We start from the raw sequence: 19,298 nt of genomic DNA on the forward strand, positions 1-19,298 counted from the left end.
AGGGGGGAGAGGAAGTGATGGAGGAGAGGGTGGGGAGGGAGGAGAGACTGCTGGGCAGGGAGGTCCGGGCGGGGCAGCGGACCCCCTCAGGGGTGGTGGCAGGAGAGCTCCCCGCTGCAGCGGGGCGGGTGGTGAGTCTCGGGTAGTGCCCTGAGGCACCTGCCCTGCTCCTCCCGCGGGATGAGTTTGGAGTTGCTGGCTTGTGGTTTGCTTCTGAAAAAAAAGCCCTTTCCTCCTTCCTCCTTCGGGCTCTTGATTCAAATGGTGTTTACCGGATGTTTTAAGAAGGTCGTTAATCTGTAGCTCTCAGTTTATTTATAAATTATATATATGTATATGGATATAAAGGACGAAGGAAGCTTGCACTTTATCTTGCTGAAATTTGCCTGTGAAAAAGATAGCTGGTGGATGCTACCTGTATTTTGCAGTCAAATATTTTGCATTAACCTAATATTGAAGTGTACTGTTTTCCAGTAGATTAATGCTTACAGTTTGATTACCCAGAACGTCTTGATTTTAAGATTCCTCCCCCAACCAGCTTACATTCTGGATAGATAAAGAAATTTAGTCTAGCACGTGGTGGTTGTTTAAAAGAAAAAAGGTCCTGCAATAAGATTGTCCTACTGCTTTTTCGTGTATATGACTGTCCATTAAATAGCCACTTGTAAGCCTCCCCAGGTTACCACTGTACTCAGAGTATGTTTTTCAACTATGAAATGTGCATATTCTTTTTGGATTGGATCCTGCTTTTCTTAATTGTGTTGAGAAGTCCCATTACTTTAACTGGAGCTTTTTAAAGTGAGTAAGAACAACAGAATCTGCCTCTGTATGTTTTGCAAGTTCCTCCAACTCTAAATGGGTTTGGCACTTATGCCATATGTGTATCCAGTTAAATTTGCCTTAAGCAGCGAGAGAGGAAAATGAGCTTTTTTACTTTGAAGTGGGGTTTAAAAACCAGAACAGTGATCACAATTTTGGGCCATTTCCCAACCTTAGCTGAAAAGACCACCTCAAACTACAGGACATGTTTTGGCTGGTTTCACTGACGGTAACATGTCTGTGGTGGTGCTGCCTGAATTTGGAGTTTGCATTGAAGTGATCTGAGAAATGAAGGGAAAGTGGAATCTGGCTCAAAACTTTACTGTGCCCAAACTCTCACCACAACGAGTGGAGTGGTAATCTGGAAAGGCTTTTAAGTGGCTGCCTAATGTCAGGTTGCCTCTTCAGTTAAGGTTTCACTATGTTTAAAATAAATTATAGTGGTAGAACTGACCAAACTAGATATTTTAATGAACTAATGAAAGTCTGACAGCAGCTGATGTAAAGAGGATCATTTCTACCTGGTGTGAAACTTATAAAAGTAATGGTAATAAGCTGTTACTCTTTTGTACCTTCAATTGGCCTGGGCTCTTGTGTAGGCATGCACAAAAATGTGATTTCTGGCTTTGAAACTTTAAAGCTCCATTGATCAATTGGTAGAAGGTCTTTTACCTTTTCAGGTCTTAGTTTCCTGTGCATGGGGTACTTTTTACATCAGTTTTTTCAAAAAGCTCTTTGAAATGAAAGTACTTTCTGTCTGTTGCATGCTCTGGCTGGTCTGGGAATGTCTGGTTTATTCCATCTGTCAGGACCATTCCATAAAGTCCCTGTCCCAGCTCTATTCTTGTGTGCCCGGTAGGCTCCAAGGGAATGAAATTTGCAAAGTTAGTATATCAGGTAGATATTTTACAGAAATATATTCTTTGCTGAAAGGGCCTCACAACTGGGACAGAAGAGCAGACTTTCAGTTGGTCTTTTCCTTCCTATATTCTTGTTATCTCACTGTATGGAGAGGTGAGATAGCATGCAGAATTATTGTTTCTCGTAGAAGAAGGCAAAATCCTAAGCCAGTATAAAATAGCAGCCTATTTTCATGTATAGGCTTGAGCCACATCAATAATCCTTTTTCCAGTTCCTCAGTGTGTTAAAGATTGGATAAGAGAAGGTGTTGACCTGGATAAATATTTCAGTTGTAAAAGCAAAAGAAATAAGATGTAAACTGCTGTGGTCTTGTTTTATAAGTTTTTGGTGACTGAATTAAAGATGTTGCATACTTGTCCCCATCTAGTGAAAGGGTACGAGAGAGGCCTCATGAGAATTCAGAAATGCCTGGTAAATAACACCAAGTCTAAACAAATCATACCTGAGCACATAGACCAGACCTAACAGTCAAAATTACCATCCCAGATTTGTACTCATACTTTTCCTCTAACTTTAGGTACCCGAATACTTCTGGATTTGAATATTGTTAGGATGTGAACATCATTTGGGTTTTACATTTGTCAGTGTGCAGAATTAGCACACCTTGAACAGCTCAGTGCATGTTTACTGTTTAAATCTGATATCTTATGAGGAAAGTAAATTTGGTGTATGTAGAGAGCCAGGATCTAGCTAATGTTCTTAGACAAAATGCATCTTTTTTTACTGCTACTTTCTTCTCCTACAGAATAAAACCAAAGTGGCATTACTGTCTGTTTCTAGACTAACTACTTCTACCTTCTTACTAATAGTCTTACTGTTAATTTATTTGACTAGAGGCATGAATCTTTCAGTTCAATTTGCAGGATGATATCATTGATTTGTAAGAGTTTACTAGTCCATTTTTCAGGCCAGATCAAACCCTGTCTTCCTCCCAGCCTCAGAACATAACATTTTGTATTATGATGCTGTTCTTCAAGAGAATTTTTCAAACCTTTTCATAAAATAGATTTTAATAGAAAACTGTCTCTTTCCAATAGATGTGCAATAGCAACTGCAATGCTTCTTTATGTGAAGAAGGAGAGCTCTGAGGATTCCTTATCTTCTTTTAATGAGACATTGTAAATAATCAAATGCCAGTTCTTCGCACATGTGGGTGTTAGGGATGGCTCATAATGTGTGACTCTTTTATGTACCTACTACTTGAAAATACTGTGATAACACAAAGTACCCTATAGATGAAAGATTAAGGAGTCAGGAGCTATACTGGGAGTTTTTACTTTCCTCTTCCACTTTTCCAGTTGACCTGCTTGTGCTGAGAGCTAACCTGCCCATGGAGGGGTTTGCCTCTGGATGAAAACTGTAGTGCAAAGTGTTCTGGGATTTCCCATCCCAGCTTCCTGGGATAAAAGGGCATTCTGTGCCAATCCTGTTCTTTCCTCATAAATGACTTTTTGAGAGAAATCTGTATGTGAGAAATTAAAATGGAAAATGTCCTCTTAAGGTGAACCCAGTGGTGGACAAGCACAAGTGACTCAGTAGAAAAACAAGAGGTTGTAACACAAACTCAGAGTTGATCTTATGAGCACTATAGTGCAGCAACTGAGACAGAAAATCAGGTAAGTGTTAAGTGATAGTTATGTATGAACTGAGATAGGTGGTGCAAAAGGTTGCAAATTCATGATCTCCTAACTCAGATTTTCACATGCAGGGATTATTATGTGTAAAAGAATAATGCACAGAAATATGACTTCTAGTTTTGTGTAAGAGCAGAGGAATTAACACATTCTTTTTTTTCTGGGAGAAATATCTTTGACAGGAGTACTTCTTTGAAAGACATTTAAGAATTTATCCCTTAAATGGGGGCAAATAATAAATATAAGCTAGGTATTCTGAAAAAATCTGAAAGTTCACAAAAATGTATTTTTATTTTATATTCACTTTCCTCTTTATTTGTATTAGTATCCTCTGTTTTTCATAGTTATTTCAACCACTCATTAAATCCTTTGAGTATATGTAAGCCCCAAGTTCATTTCAGCATCCCATAGGTAGCCCGTGATGTTTTGAAGGAACAAAATTAATCATTTTATGTTTTAAACTGCTTAGGAGTACTCCAAAAGTACTCCAGAAGTACTTCCGAAGGGTAGATCTGTAGTTTTTTGAAGTCAATGGCAGTTTACTCCAATTGAGGATCCATGCCAATAGTACATTTTAAACATACCTGGTCCATTTGCATCCACTTTAAAATTCATTTGTACTGCTCTGACAGAAGCAGTTTGTGAATGAGAATTGAGTCTGTTGTTAGCCATATAATATGTCTATGTCATGATTGATTTAGGCTAAATTAAGATCATGCCTCAAACTAATTTTCCCCCAAGCTCTTGGTTGTATTGGTTCTAGCCTGTGGTTGCAGAATGGGTAAGATAGTTTCCAGTTGGATCTATGAACCGATCTAGGGTGTGTGGGTTGTTGTGGTGGGTTTTTTCCTATGTTGTTTGGTGGTTTGGGTTTGGGTTTTTTTTTCCCCCAAATTAGTTTTTGGATGGATCAGCAAGCTCCTGGAGATTTGATAATTGTTAGGTACAGCCCAAGGATGGAGTTAGCAGGAACCTTTCAGTAACAGAATGTGTTCACAATTTGGCTTAAGGAAATCCTGAAAGATACTTGTTTCAGAATTGCAATTGTAATAGTTTAGCACTCTTCACAAAAAAAAAAAAGCAGTCCACTCAAATTGAGTGTTTTATCTGCCTAGGTTTAAAAACAACTGAAATAATTCTGCAAGTGAAATACTTCCTACTTTTGCTTGCATTATAACATAATAAGTATGGTATTGGTGATGATATTTAGGCAGGTATCCTATAATGTGTGTATTTGTAACAAGGAAGCAAATTCTAAGGAGATTGCTCAGATCACTGCAGGTTACCTATCAAACTGAACTAAAATCTTTAATTATTTAAGGAGTATGGACAAGTGGGAAACGAAGGCACACTCATAACCAGAAAGTCCATTCACCAGCAGCAAATATGAATTTTAATGTGAAGGTGCTGCGAGTTTTTGCAGTTGCTGTTATTTTTGTCTGTTCTTCTCTTATTTGCCTCCTATGTTCTATTGCACTCCCTTATTGCATTGTGCTTTAAATTGCTGTAAACTCATTGTGGCAGGAAACATGTCTTCCTGTGTTTGTACAGAATTATGCACAATGTCTGCCTTTTTGTCCTTTATTTAATGAACTGTAAGAAGAATGCATGTGGGCATGTTGGAATCTAAATAATTACATTTACTAAATAAACATAACATGAGAGGTCTAGTTATTGATACACACTGTTGCTTTGGTTATTTCAAACGTGGCAATTATAACTAGAGGTTTCACAATCTACTTAAGGGAATTTTTCTTCTATCTGTTGCAGTCATGATGTATCATCATGATAATAAAATCCTTGTTTGCCTAGGAGTTGTCTGTAAAAATGGAGTTTTCTTATTGTTTTTTTTTCTCTAGTAAATGCTGTTCATTAAATTGTTATAGACATACTGAAATGAAATGTATACACGGACCTTGCATTGTTTAACTGCAAGATTAGATTAATAAATTCTGGTTCAGATTAATTACATTTACTGAAGTTGATAGAAGACTTTCATGCCTAATTTCTGAAAAGGCACAGAAGCTGTTCAGCATGTACACACTAGCTGTCTTAAATGTGCACATGATTACTGGAATTGTATGTAAAGCCGATGTGAAGAACCAGTTGTTCAAGTGGTTATAGCTGTGGGAACAATAAATGATTGTGCATATAAACAAGCTGCACAAACGTTCACGTAGATACCTGGGGTTTTAACTGCTTACAGTGTTAGTGTTCTAACGGTCAGATGAGGAAGAGATCTCAGGCATTACCTTGCTGAAGTCCAGCTCTAGCCACTTGAATCCACAGATGTGAGGAATATTATCTTATAAATGCCATAACAATCTAATCTATAGGTATCTTTTATGTGTTCATTTATTGAACTGCTTGCCTTTTTGCTTCTGTTTGTGTTCAGAAGTGCCTTGGGCTTTACAACGCTGAAGAACTACGTGCCTACATTGCACTGAAACCCTGATTTTCAGCTAGGTGATTCTGGTAGACTTGCTGAGAGCCAGCCAGATCATACATATCATACTACTGGAAAAAAGTATTTTTGTTGTAAAAGAGATGCTACTCTATTAAACCTAGTTGTTAAACTGTGACCACCAGACTTGTTTTTCAAGGAACTGAGATGTCAAAAAATGTATCTGACCTGCGCAAGGGAGAAGGTTGCAGAGACCCCACAAAGCAGTACTGTGTGGGCTGTCTCTAGAGCTGGACAGCTTTCCTCAAGTGGTGTGTGAACTTGTCTCCTAGCCTGAAGTTAGTGGTACGTCAGTGTTACAATTCTGATTTGAAGATCTGAGGTCTCAATTCCACAGTGTTTTGTGTCTTGAAGTTGGATCTTGCACAGTAAGGGCATGCTATCAGTATTTGTTATTTAGTGGGCAGTGATTACAAATGTCTTTGTAGCATAAGAAAGTAGTTAAACAGCAATGTTTTGATTTTTCAGTGAAAGATTTCTATCTTTATCATGAGTGGTCTGAAGGAAAATGTGGCTCTAAGTAGGAGCAGATTTGAATTCACTTGAGTTTAAAATCTGTTAGGGAACTTGCCTGCAACTTCCTCTGCTGTGGGAAAGATGTATTGTAGGACAGTGTATGTACCCAGATTATTCTCATGCATCTCTGTGTAGATGTAGAGCTTTTGCGTCGATTCTTTTGCATTTTTCATTGAACCAGTTGATTGATTTGTACAGTTAAAGGCACGCTGTAGGTCATCTTCTTGTTGCAGTTTTATGCTCTCAGAGCTTATCTGGGTGTGGTCTAGTAGGAATTTCTCAGCTGGTATCTGACAATCTGGTTTGTGGAATCAGTTTTGCAAGAATGATGTTGTAGCAATCATGCACCCCTAGTGCTATGTAGCCTTGTGCTTCTCAACCGCAGACGTACGTTGCTTGCCCTTTGCAGGCAGGAAAGCTGAAGCACAGAGGTCCCTGAGCAACTCAATGGCAGCATCTCAGTGTTGGTGTAGTAGCCATTGAGTCTTAACAAATAGAGTCTGTGATGAGCAATTCAATGGCAGCATCTCAGTGTCGGTGTAATAGCCATTGAGTCTTAACAAATAGAGTCTGTGTACATTTGCTAGCCAAAGGTTATTTGACGCTTCTCATTATTTTCATTTTGTAGGACAGAATCCAAGTTTTCTGTCTCAAGGCAGACTGACTAATACTGTGCTCAGCGAAATGAGAGTCATGCTACAAATCCTGTCTGCAAGGAAGATCACTGTGACTGTGGGATGTCTGTCTGATGACTTCAAACATTCTTATTTCTCTAAATGTGTTTTTACACCAGATTGCTTTGTTTTACCACAGCAGTTTCATTTTTTGGAATTATGATGAATAAGCCAACAACCTTGCCTTACAGAAAATTTTCAAATGTTTCTCTGAAGTTTAAAAAAAAAAGTTGAAAAATGAAAACATCTAAACTTTCCCAAACCATATTCTAATGCAATGGCCTAAGTGAATTTAGTACCTATCTTTTTAAAAAGCAAAAATATATAAAGAGGTAAATGCTGAAAATCTAGCTGTAAGAAGTCATTTGGGTAGAAGAAGGTAAGGTTCTCATGTATGTGAAAATGTAATTGCGGTGTTTCTTCACTGTAATGGTGTATTGCCGCATCCACCCTTCTCTTTGTAGAAGATGAGTGGCTTCAAGTTGGACATTGTTCTAGCCAGCAATTACATATGAAGGAGGCAAAAGTGTTAATTCTGAACCACTTAGGTCAACCATAAAGCAGATTAACCTAATGGCTTTGTTGCTGCTGTGTTGGAAAGTCAGCTGTTGGTCTTTCTGGAAGAATTGTATCTGAAGTATTTTGGAATGAGATCCAGAATAGAAGCTCTGAAATCAATATTAAGACACTTACAAACCACAACTGTTATAATTTTATTTGATACTTCTTTTAAACTGCCTCAGAAATGGAAAAGGATTTTTGCAATCAGGGAATAATTAGACAAACAAATTGGCCTCCTTCCATAACTTTTACCAGAAATGGCTAATTTATCTGTAAATGATGTAGGTCATGGATTCTCTTTACATTAATGGGACATACAGGCTTATTCTGTGCATTTGCTGTAAGTGTAAGAACAGTCAGTTCAGAGAAAAGAGAGAGCATGTTGATTTAATTGATACTCCTAAGCGCTTGATTCTTGTGTATCATTAATAAATTATATGTAGTCTTTATTGACATCTGTAAGGTGGTTCATTCGATTGCATTCTAGCATGTGATATCTTTTTGTAAAATGAAGTTCATATTGGTCACCTTGTAAGTAACTGGCCAAATATTTGGGGCAAAATCACAGAATCACAACAGATAGAGCAGATTTTCTTTTGTTGGACTTGAAGTATAGTGCATGAGTGATCCTTTTTTTTTCTTTGTTTGGGTTTTTGTTGTCTGTTGTTTTTTTTCTCCTTTGCACTTCAGAAGATGATATACTTGGTGTATAGCACAGTTCAGTTTTACATTTTCTAGACAGCATTATGGAACAAATTTGGGTCAGATTATCATTCTTGGTCAATACTGATTGTATTGTGTCATGCACAAATGAGTCTTTCTGAATAATTTCTAACAGAATAGTTTTTAATTTGCAGACCTTGCAGCTCAGTGTATTTTCAGTTGCATGGTTAAAAATTCAGTTGATGCTCCTGTCCCTTGCTTTTCATGATCACACAATAATCCATACCCAGTCCTTTTCTATTCAATAGATGTGCACAGGCTATCTACGTTAGCATTTCTTGATTTTGTGTTCAGTTCTGCTGGAAATGCATCTCTGCCCTGTGTTGTTTCATTTTCTTCGAGCATTTGTTAAACTTCTTTTTAACATAAAAGCTATTTTATTAAAGTAGTTGGGGTGTATTTGAATGATGCTGGTAATTACAGCTTCATTGTTAGTTCTGGTACTGCATGAATGAAGTATTGGGGAAGTAGTTTTGATATATTTGTGTTCTAAAATATTTTGGAAGGAGAATGACTTAGAAAGCAATGCTATGAAATAAAGTGCAGAAGAAGGTTTTTTAGAGAGTAGATATTTGTTCAAAGAATCTCTGCAAGCTGTCTTTTTAAGGTTTTGTATGCCTTATTTGTTTACTTTTCTGGTGATACTGGAGTTGAGAAGTTTTTGTTGCAACAGCACAGTGAGACGTCAATGTGACTGTTAGCAAAGATAATGTAAATTTGGTATGAGCTAAGCTGGAACTGCTCCGACTGCAATGGTGGAACAGTGCAAGAAGGTGTATGTTTGAGGGAAGAGGTGGGGTTTTTTCATACGTATTTTATTCTGAAGATGTCAGTTCCTTTCTCCCTAACGATTTAATTCTGAAATAGTTGAGCACTGTTTGCTGCTTGGTTTCTATTCGGTTTACACAGGGTAACTCCCTTCCCCTCTCTCTCTCCCATTGTGGTTAACAGTGCATACTGCTTTGGTACAGTTAGAAAGTTTCTGTGCAGTTTTGCTACTGTTCTGTCATGTGGAAACGCATCTGGCCATATCTCTTAGTGAAATCTTCTTTTAAAATATTTTGCAGTACAAAAATTACTCTTCCGCTGAAATGTTTTGCAATTAAAAATACCTGTATGTTCCTGTATCTATCTTTGTGCTTTTTTGATAAATACGCATATCTTCTGTAAGCGGAATTGGCTTTTCAGGTCAAAGAAAGCTCAGAAAACAGAGCACAGATATATTTTTTGAGAAACAATGGAAAAAATGCTGTAGTAGTTTTTAAAATCAGTTTAATGCTAGTGCTGTGAAAGCTGAAGTATTGAAAAGATCTGAATTCTACAACAGCTTAGTTCTTCCTGATAGCCTGTATCCTCCTGTGGTGAATGGTGTATATTGGAGCAATGCCCACTAATAAATTAGTGCACTCTACTCATATACTATTACTGCCCTTAAAAAAAGAAAGATATTTATGTACGACTTGATTATCTAGAAATGTGTTGAAGAACTTTGTTCTACGTACTCGGCAAGTTTGCTGATGATACAAAACTGGGAGGAGTGGCTGATACACCAGAAGGCTGTGCTGCCATTCAACAAGATCTGCACAGGCCAGAGAGTTGGGCAGAGAGCAACCGAATGAGGTTCAACAGATGCAAGCATAGGGTCCTGCACCTGGGGAGAAATAACCCTATGCACCAGTATAGGTTAGGGGATGACTTGCTGGAAAGCAGCTCTGTGGAGAAGGACCTGGGAGTCCTGGTAGATGACAAGTTAACCATGAGCCAGCAACGTGCTCTTGTGGCCAAGACCACCAATGGTATCCTGGGGTGCATTAAGAAGAGTGTGTCAGAAGGTCAAGGGAGGTTATTTTCCCCCTCTGCTCTGCCCTGGTGAGACCACATCTGGAGTACTGTGTCCAGTGCTGGGCTCCTCAGTTCAAGAAAGACATGGAGCTACTGGAGGGAGTCCAGCAGAGGGGTACAAGGATGATGAGGGGTCTGGAGCATTTCCCATATGAGGAAAGACTGAGAGAGCTGGGTCTGTTTAGCAGGTAGAAGAGGAGACCAAGTGGGGATCTTATTAATGCTTATAAATATCTAGAGGATGGGTGGCAAGAGAAGGGGGCCAGGCTCTTTCCAGTGGTGCCCTGTGACAGGACAAGGGGCAATGAGCACAGACTGGGACACAGAAGGTTCCAACTGAACATGAGGAAAAACTTCTTTACTTTGAGGGTGACAGAGCCCTGGACCAGGCTGCCCAGAGAGGTTGTGGAGTCTCCTCCTCTGGAGACATTCAAAACCCGCCTGGACGCGTTCCTGTGCTACCTGCTGTAGGTGAACTGGCTTTGGCAGGGGAGTTGGACTAGATTATCTCCAGAGGTCCTTTCCAAGCCCCACCATTCTGTGATTTTGTTACTGAACTTAAATGTCTTCCATTCTTCACCATGCTTGAGACACAAATCTCAATATTTTTTGTTTCTGTCTTTGATGTTTCAGTTTTGTGATTTTCAGAATACCTAGATACTTGTCTACAGATATATTCTGTATGCACAGTCAAAATGCAAAATATTTGTCTTGCAAAAGATTTTCTGCATTTTTAGTGTTTCATATAAAAGTTCTTCTATATCAAGTTTATTATTGGTTTGGATATTCTTGAGGATGGGTTTTTTTCTAGGCATGGAAATTGGTCTGACAGATCTGTGCAGAAGTGACCTAATTTTATGCTGTTGATGTCATGTTTAATTTTATTCTGACATGGTATTGTGTGTTACATTATGCATATTTTTCTTCTAGGCAAACGGAGTGGGCGTAGTAAAAAATGGAGAGAGATGCTGAAATTGCCACCTGTTAGTCACTGTGAAGGTATTAGATGCTCAATTGGTAGGTGTCCTGTAGAATGGTCTTTCCTATTTTTTTGAGAAAGAAGGGTAAGAGTTTAGTGGTGTTAACTGAAAGGATTCTGTCTTGCTTCTGAGTGCTAATTAACAACAGAAGCTATTACACTTTTAATGTGATGAAGAATTATGAGAAGATAAATTTATGAGAAGATAAAAGCTCCTTGTTTTCTAAAGGAAACTGCTCCTAAAGGATAAATTTACAAAGCTACGAATTAGAAAAAAGAATCATGTTGTAATTTGAATGACATGGTGATATATTTCACTTTTTTCCTTAATGTCTTGTAATAATTTTTTAACTTTTTCTGATATTATCTTTTATTCCTTCTTTCCTAACAATCTTGTGTGCTTTGGGATTGCTATTTCACAGTATTGTTGCTTTCCACCCTCCAACCTAAATGAAACTTAACTGATGTGTTTTTAATAAATGTGGTAGTCTATAAGAGACAAATGTGGCTAGAAGAGTGTGTTTCACTGGTCTTTGGGATCATTGCATGTTTTTGATGTCTTTGCTAAATAAATTAATCTAAAATCTTCACATCTTAGTGATGTTTTTCTGACCTATTCCCAAATGGGAGTAAGGACCATGCTATGACAAGGATAAAAATAAAGGTATTTATTTGTTCTTTCTTTCTCAGAAAGAGACTATTATCAACTTTGTGATAAACAGCCGATAGGAAGGCTTCTCTTCAGACAGTTCTGTGATTCCAGACCAGATTTGAAAAGATGCATTGAATTTCTGGATGCAGTGGTAAGCGTTGAGAAATTGGAGATGGATATCAGTAGGCAATAGCTTATACATTTTTGTTTGTAAAAAAGTTTGATTTTTGTACTGGTTTTGGCTGGGATGGAGTTAATTATCTTCATTGTAGCTCATGCTGTGCTATGTTTTGGATTTTTGACCAAAACTGTGTTGATAAGAAGGATGTTTTAGTTATTGCTGAACAGTGATTACACCGCCTTCTACGTTTCTCATGCTAGCCCACCAGTGGGGGCTGGGGGTGCATGAGAAGTAGGGAGGGGACACAGCCAGTGCAGCTGACCCCATCTGACTAAAGGGATGTTCTGTGTCATATAACATCATGCTCAGCATATAAAGCTGGGGGAAGAAGAAAGAATGGGGGAAGTCAGAGTTGTGGTGTTTGTCTTGCCAAGGAGCTGTTACGTGTGATAAAGCCCTGCTTTCCTGAAAATGGCTAAACATCTGCCTGCTAATGGGAAGAAGTGAATGAATTCCTTATTTTGTACAGCTTTGCTTTACCTTCTAAACTGTCTTTCTCTCTACCCACAAGTTTTCTCACTTCTACCCTTCTGATTATCACTGCGGGGGAGGGACTGAGCAAGTGGCTTTATGGAACTCAGCTGCCTATCCTGGTCAGCACACAACAATTTTATACAATACCCATTTTCTCTAAGCACATCTGTGCACTAATGCTGCATCCATGAAAATATATTGAGATTTACTTTTTGCCAACTCTAAAGCTGTAACTTTTGATCAATGTCAAGAAACTCTGGTTCTGTTACTTAAAGGAAGATGTTTAATATTTACTATAAAATCTCTGCCATCTTGGTGTGGTCAGAGCTATGGAAATGGTCATGATGGGAATAAGAGAAGTGATTTTAGAAAGACATGCTGCTTGACTTCTACTGAACCTAAAAGGATGTGCATACAATGAATATTACTTATGATACTCAGACTTGAAAATGTTGTAAACACAGACTTGAAAATGTTGCAACTTGCATCAAAGCCCTAGGCTAGACAGAATGTGCTGATTAAAAACAAAGACAATGGAGATGGAAATTTAGGGAGCTGTCTATGGAAGGAGAGAAACCAGATTTTAGACACCAAAGGAAAAGGAAGTGTATTGTCTTGATACATTTGCATCTTGGTATCTAATACTAAAGAATGAGGGGAGGAAGGAAGTGTGCCCGCAGCCATGTTTTGTGAAAAAACCTCAGACAAAACCCTCATGAGGAGGGAGAAAGTAATGATAAGAGTGGACAGACACACAGAAGTCCTTGGAGAGGACAGAATAATAGCTCAGAGCTTTTTATTCTTTGTACCTCATAGTTAATGCAAGCACAGTAAGATGTAGTGTTAAACAGACTGTTGCCAAAAGAACAGTTTTCCTCACCCACCCATTTTTGTTCATATATTCAGGCATCAGGCAACAAATGACCAAAGAAGATGGTCAAATTACGGTTCTGCTTACACGTGTCGCAAAATACAGTCTCAGAATGCAAGATGGCTCTGAAGTGTGCAGAGTGAAAGGAAGTACATGGGGATTATTACTGTGCCCTGCACTTCACCTTATCTTCCTTGTTCCTATGGGAGTATAAACTGAGGCACTTGATCAGCTAAAAAGGAGCTTTAGTGTCCAATACGTAGAATTGCCTTATATTTGTCAACGAATCTTTGCGCAATTAGGCTTACTCCCCAGGTGGGTTTCACCATACCTCTGCAGCTCTCAGGAGCTGTTCCAGCACCAAATGCCAAAGACCAGTTTGACAGTTGGAGGCATAGAATGGAGTGAGTGGAAATCCAGAACAGTGTAGCCAAATATGCTGATGTGAATGTAAACCAGAGCCTTTAATGAATGGGGCACAATGGGGAGACCACTGACAACTGTGGATGTACCCTTAATGGTTGCAACTTCTGTGCACATTTTTAATCCTTAAAAGCTTAGAAAAGGAGTAGCAGAATCTTAGGCAGCACAAAGAAGAAAAAAAATCTTAGGTGTAAGTGTAAGGTAGGCGTGTCTGTGCTCTACAGATGTCATTTTTCAGGTGAAATTGTCTCCAAGAATTTTTTTACACCAACTGAAAGTTTTGAATAGTTTTGAAATATGTAACCTATAATGTTATGTGGATTGCAACACTTCTGTGAGTTAGCAAAGGCTGTCATAGTTGAGATAATCTGATGTAAGGAATGATTTCACAATCGTCTTTTTTTTATTTTTAACTTCCATTTGAAAAATCATGGTGAAGAAGTATGCTTGGGAATCTCTGAAAGAGGACTCTCGTAAGAGCTAAGATAATCTGTGGTCGGTGATTCTGATGTTCTCAAAGCTAGCACACCATCATGGAAGTAAGAGAAAATATCTGCTACCTCTTACAGGTAGTTCCTGAATTAGCCTGATTCCCTTTTCTGGACTGGGTTTAACTAAGCTTGCTCAAGCTTTTTTTTTAGAGTTGGGGGGGAGTTGAGGAGTTTTTTGTTGATTTTATTTGTACGGGAGTAATGTGAAGGGAAAGGCTAAGGATTTTATCTCGGGTTTTGCCAATTTTTAGGGGTTTTATTTATTTATTGTGTTTATTTATGTATTTATTGTAGATATTTTTTAGATGTATTCTTTCTGAAAATAACCCTTCTGGCATAAAATGCCATAGTCTTAAGAGCCTTGCATCTTGATTAAAAGAGTTTTCTGACTCTCTTAAATGGAACAATCTGATTTCAGCAGCATGATTATTTCAAGGGCGCAAAATGGCAAAATCAAGGTAATACAGTGCTAGGTTGTCTACCCGTACTGAGTACTAAGACTGGTAAGCATTAACTCTTGAGAAGGTGTGACCTTCAAGTCTGGAGTCAGCTTGGCTTTACAGAAAGAAGAGTTGTGAAATAATTGAATAAAATTGACAGAAATTAAAGTGAGGAATTACAGTTATCCAATCATCTTAGTGACTCATTTCACTAGCTGGGGACAAGGTTACTCAAGTATGAAAAAGAGTGGGGCTCAAACTTCCCTCTTAAGCTCTGTAAGTAACCAAAAGTAGTTGACAAGGCTGTCCCTTAAACTTCCTTTTAAATTACAGCATCCCCTTAAAACAGTATGCCTAACTGTTAGTATTAAATGGGTGACTACTTTGGCATAATTGAAAATGTTAAAGGTGGTAAATGCACTTAGCTGGTTGATTAACTTTTCTGACCTGCTCAGGTTGTTTGGTAGTTGCAGAAGAATTTCCTTACCATTAGACTCATTGTTGTGGAATTAAAACAGCAAAAACAACGGCTTGCAATTGTTTATGGATTTGAGTCCTGTGCTGAAGTGGTTGATACCCTAATGTCTCAGCAGAAAAAGATGTTGATGACTTAGCAGTGAGTCAGTGTGGGTTAGCTGCAGTTGACTGCAGAACTGGAGCTCAGGGATTCTGTTATTTCCAGTATTGTGTGTGTGTCTGTTTGGTTCTTGAACTGTCATTTTTCACCGTTGCTCTTTTCTTTATAAAGATATGTAACTTTCTCTTCTGCTTAGATAAATCACATGGAACTTCCTTTGAGGTTCTTAATGACTGTTGTCCCAATATGCCAAACTGTTGGTTTGTGTCATACGGTTTTCAGTTCTGGAGGTCTGCCTTGTTCCTAGGTGCATGCATTTACATTCTGAGATATGAAATAAGCTTTGATTGAGTTGGCCCAGCTTACAGAGCTAATAAAGGTTGCTGTTTGAGATTGCTCTTTTCTACTTCTTCTTTCCTGAGATTCTGTGTTACCTTTAAATGTTCTAACTTCTGATAACTGCTTCTAGATTATTCCTTAAAAACTGTAATAGTAAGTAGTCCTTTAGTCCTTGGAGTTTTTCAGTACCTGACAGTTTGGTTTAGTTTTGTTTGGATTGTTTTTTTTCCCCCTCTGAAGCTCTATTAAGCTGCCAGTTGTTTATCTGCAAAATGCACTGTATTACACAATCGTCTTTTTCTGCATCTCAACACTAGATATTACTGAGACAAAAACTTCACAAAATTTTGTATCTACTCAGTTTTTATCTTCTCAAAGAATGAAGTAGAGTTTGGTTTAGATCGTGCTTATTTCCAGTTAACATGACCTTGTAGAAAGTAGTAGTTTTATCCTGGTTTTACCCAAGACTGTAGTAAAGAAATATACAAGAAGGATAAAAAAAAATACAGTGAAGAAGCAGCTGATTATTGTAGTCTTGCTTAATTATTTCCCATCTGGATCATTCTGTCCTGTGATACTACTTAAATACTATTGGGTTGCCCAAAAAGCCATTGCGTTTCGTTCTGGGTAAATTAAAGGTGAATTTTTAACGGGAAACAAACTGTATTAACCAGTACAGTGTCCATTTTGTTCAATTGCCTTTTGCCATCTTTCAGGCAACTTCATGATTCTGCACTCAAAAACGTTCTTATCTTTTTTGGCAAAGAACAGTTCCAAGAACGATTTGATTTCCTTATCAGCTGTGAAGGTTTTACCATTCAAGGTATTTTGTAAAGAACGAAACAAATGGCAGTCTGATGGTGCCAGGTCTGGTGAATCTGGTGGATGTGGTAACACATCCCATCCAAGCTGCTACAATTTTTGACGAGTGGCCAAACTTGTCTGTGGTCTAGCATTATAATGGAGAAACACACCTTTGCGATTCACCAATTCTGGACCCTTTTGTTTGATGGCATCATGTGATTTATTCAGTTGACAACAGTACACGTCCAAATTAATGGTTTGGTTCCTTGGAAGCAGTGCAAAATACACAATACCTTTGAACTCCCACCAGACTGACAGCAGAACCTTCCTTTGGGGAATATCTGCTTTTGAAGTGCTTTGAGCTGGTTCATCACACTTGCTCCATGATCTTCTTCATTTGTTGTTCCTGTAGATGAATAATTTTTCATCACCTGTTATCATATGCTTCAAAAATGGAACATTTTCTTCATGTTTCAAGAGAGAATCGCAGATGTCCATGCGTTTAGTGAGATGGATTTCTTTGATCTCATGTGGTACCCAAATATCAAGCTTCCTAACATATCCAAGTTATTTTAAATGGTTGTCAGTGCTCAATTTCAGTATATGAAGATTATCAGCTATGTTGTTAAATTCCAACTGGAGTTGATCAATGCCTTTATTTTGTCCTTATCAACTTTGATTGGCCTTCCTGAGCGTGATGCATCTTCATCATCAAAATCTCCGGACTGAAATGTAGCAAACTATATCTGACACTGCCATAGGTTTGAGGCATCTTCACCACACACATCACATAACTTTTTATGAGCTTCCACCAGTGTGAAGTTAGTTACATTTCAAGACATGTATGTCTATCTATTAAAAAACCATGCAATTAAGTTTTGGCTAACCCAATATTTCACTGTAATTGATCCAGTTGAACCTCTAGGATGCAGTTTCTGTAATTACATTTAGACTAAATCTTGGCTTTTTTTACCATGGTTGAATTCCATGTGCCTTTTTCTTAAGACTGTTCTTCATACATTTTCACTAAGTAGCCTAAAATTTTTTTTATCTTTTAAACAATGAGAGCCTTCAGTTCCTTTTATAGTATGACCATTGTGTTATTCATGATTAAATTTACCTAGCATCATGTAAGACTGTATTGGCAAATAGCTCTGAACTTAATATCATTTTCAAATCCATTCCCCTAGGCAGAATATGAGGTATCTTCAGATGAAAAGCGTATTGACTGTGGCCTGAAAGTTCTAGAGACATACTTCACTAATGGGGTAAATATATTATATTGCAAAATATTGTCTCATGTGTTTTGTAAATGCCAGATAAATAGAGATCTGAGTGGTCGCATTGTTTTTTGTAAATTGACTTTCAAACTTCCTTAGTCCCATTTTTGCCTTTCTGAAAGGTCTACTGCCTTCTAAAATTGTGAAACTCATCACCTTGAGCAGAAAGCTTCACTGATCTCTGCTTTTAAGACTACTACCATTACGATTTATTCTCCCATGTTTTCCAATTAAAATATTGGACTCAGGTAAAGATATATTTCTAAAAAAACACATTTAGCATCTAAAGAAAACTCCCTAACAAATTAACTCAGAGTTGTATAGTCTAAAAACATGAGAGTGAGTAACTCTTCAAATTCTCAGGCTTCTTTCTGTGTGGCATTGGTTGGTTTGCTGAAAATTTTCAGAATTGCTGCAGGTTTTCACAAGGTGAAATACTGTTTTGTTTTGTTCTAGAGAATTCTGTTACTATGTATTTTGCATGGAGATCATTCATAGCCGATCTTTTGCATATGTTAGATCTCACTGATTGAATTTTTTTAAGAGCCTGTTATTTGGTATCTGATAGAAGATTTTCTTTGGATACAGAATTAGACATTTGCTTCCTCTGAATAGATGCTCCTTCTGCTTCTCTTACTTTGGTCATCTTGAGTAGGCTTTTCTTCAAATAAATGTCTTGCAGATCTGCGTTAAAAGCAGACAGACTTCAAGTTTGCCACATTTTTTTCTGATAATTTCTTTGGGACCACCATAAGCCACATGCACTTTTTTGCAAAAAAAACCTGGATTTCTTTGGGCTGGTTTGAAATAGTTTCCCAAATTGTGTGTGTGTTTCTTTCCCCTTCCTTCCATCCTGCCAAGCCAAATAGAGAACTTGCTTTTGTGGTGGTAGACTTATGGAAAGATAAAGAAATTTTACTTATTGCCAAGTTTGTTTCCCTGGATACTGAAATAGTAAATAACTGTAATAGCTTTCAATGCATTTTTCTGTAACAGGCAACAAATAAAAATTTTGCTTGAATGTTACTTTCTTAGTTTTCTCTGTAGCCAAACCATTCCTTTCCTTTTCCTCTATTAGCAGATTTCATTTCACTTTGAGTACAGAACTTTTACTCGTTCTGTTGATTAGCAAAATTGCTTTCATTGTTGCAATTTTTGTTTGTTTGTTTGTTTTTTTAAATTATGTAAAGTCTGCAGCACACTTGCCAGAAATACCTCAGGAAACAGTAAATGAATGTAAAGCACGACTGGAAAAGAACCCTTCTAAGGATCTTTTCATGGACTGTACTAGGTAAGCTAAAAATGCATAGTGTGAGTCTGAGTATCACAAGAGAAATGTGTGTTTTTCCAATGGAAAGGAGAGGTGAAGTTATTACACCTGGGAGTATTTAGTCTCTGAGTGTAGGTAAGAAATTTGGAACAGATTTATGAATGGACTGGTTTTCCTTCAGATGTGATGTAGATGTTTGACTTTTGCAGAGCTTTTTCTTTAATGCTATTTTTTCCTAAAATCACGCTATTATCTGCCACCAAGCATTCTTTAAGCAAGAATAGCATTTTTCTTCATTATTTTCATACCTTTTGAGTTACTTCTCTTCCGTGATGAAGGTCCTTAGAAAAACATGAAATTATA

The 19,298-nt window shown here is 37.8% G+C and overlaps 1 protein-coding gene across 1 annotated transcript in view; it reads left to right on the forward strand.

Annotated features, from left to right (window-relative positions):
• Positions 1-11,090: 11,090 nt before the first annotated feature.
• GRK4 (G protein-coupled receptor kinase 4) overlaps positions 11,091-19,298 on the forward strand; it is a 29,004-nt gene continuing 20,796 nt past the window's right edge. Inside the window, exons 1-4 of the mRNA XM_010190355.1 lie at positions 11,091-11,171; positions 11,824-11,936; positions 17,576-17,653; positions 18,856-18,956. Of these exons, the coding sequence (XP_010188657.1) occupies positions 11,120-11,171; positions 11,824-11,936; positions 17,576-17,653; positions 18,856-18,956 (344 nt within the window). The 5' untranslated portion in view covers positions 11,091-11,119. The remainder of the gene's footprint in view (positions 11,172-11,823; positions 11,937-17,575; positions 17,654-18,855; positions 18,957-19,298) is intronic.

The sequence above is a fragment of the Mesitornis unicolor genome, unplaced genomic scaffold (genome assembly GCF_000695765.1).
Source record: "Mesitornis unicolor isolate BGI_N332 unplaced genomic scaffold, ASM69576v1 scaffold2748, whole genome shotgun sequence".
In the NCBI taxonomy this organism is placed as follows: Eukaryota; Metazoa; Chordata; class Aves; order Mesitornithiformes; family Mesitornithidae; genus Mesitornis; species Mesitornis unicolor.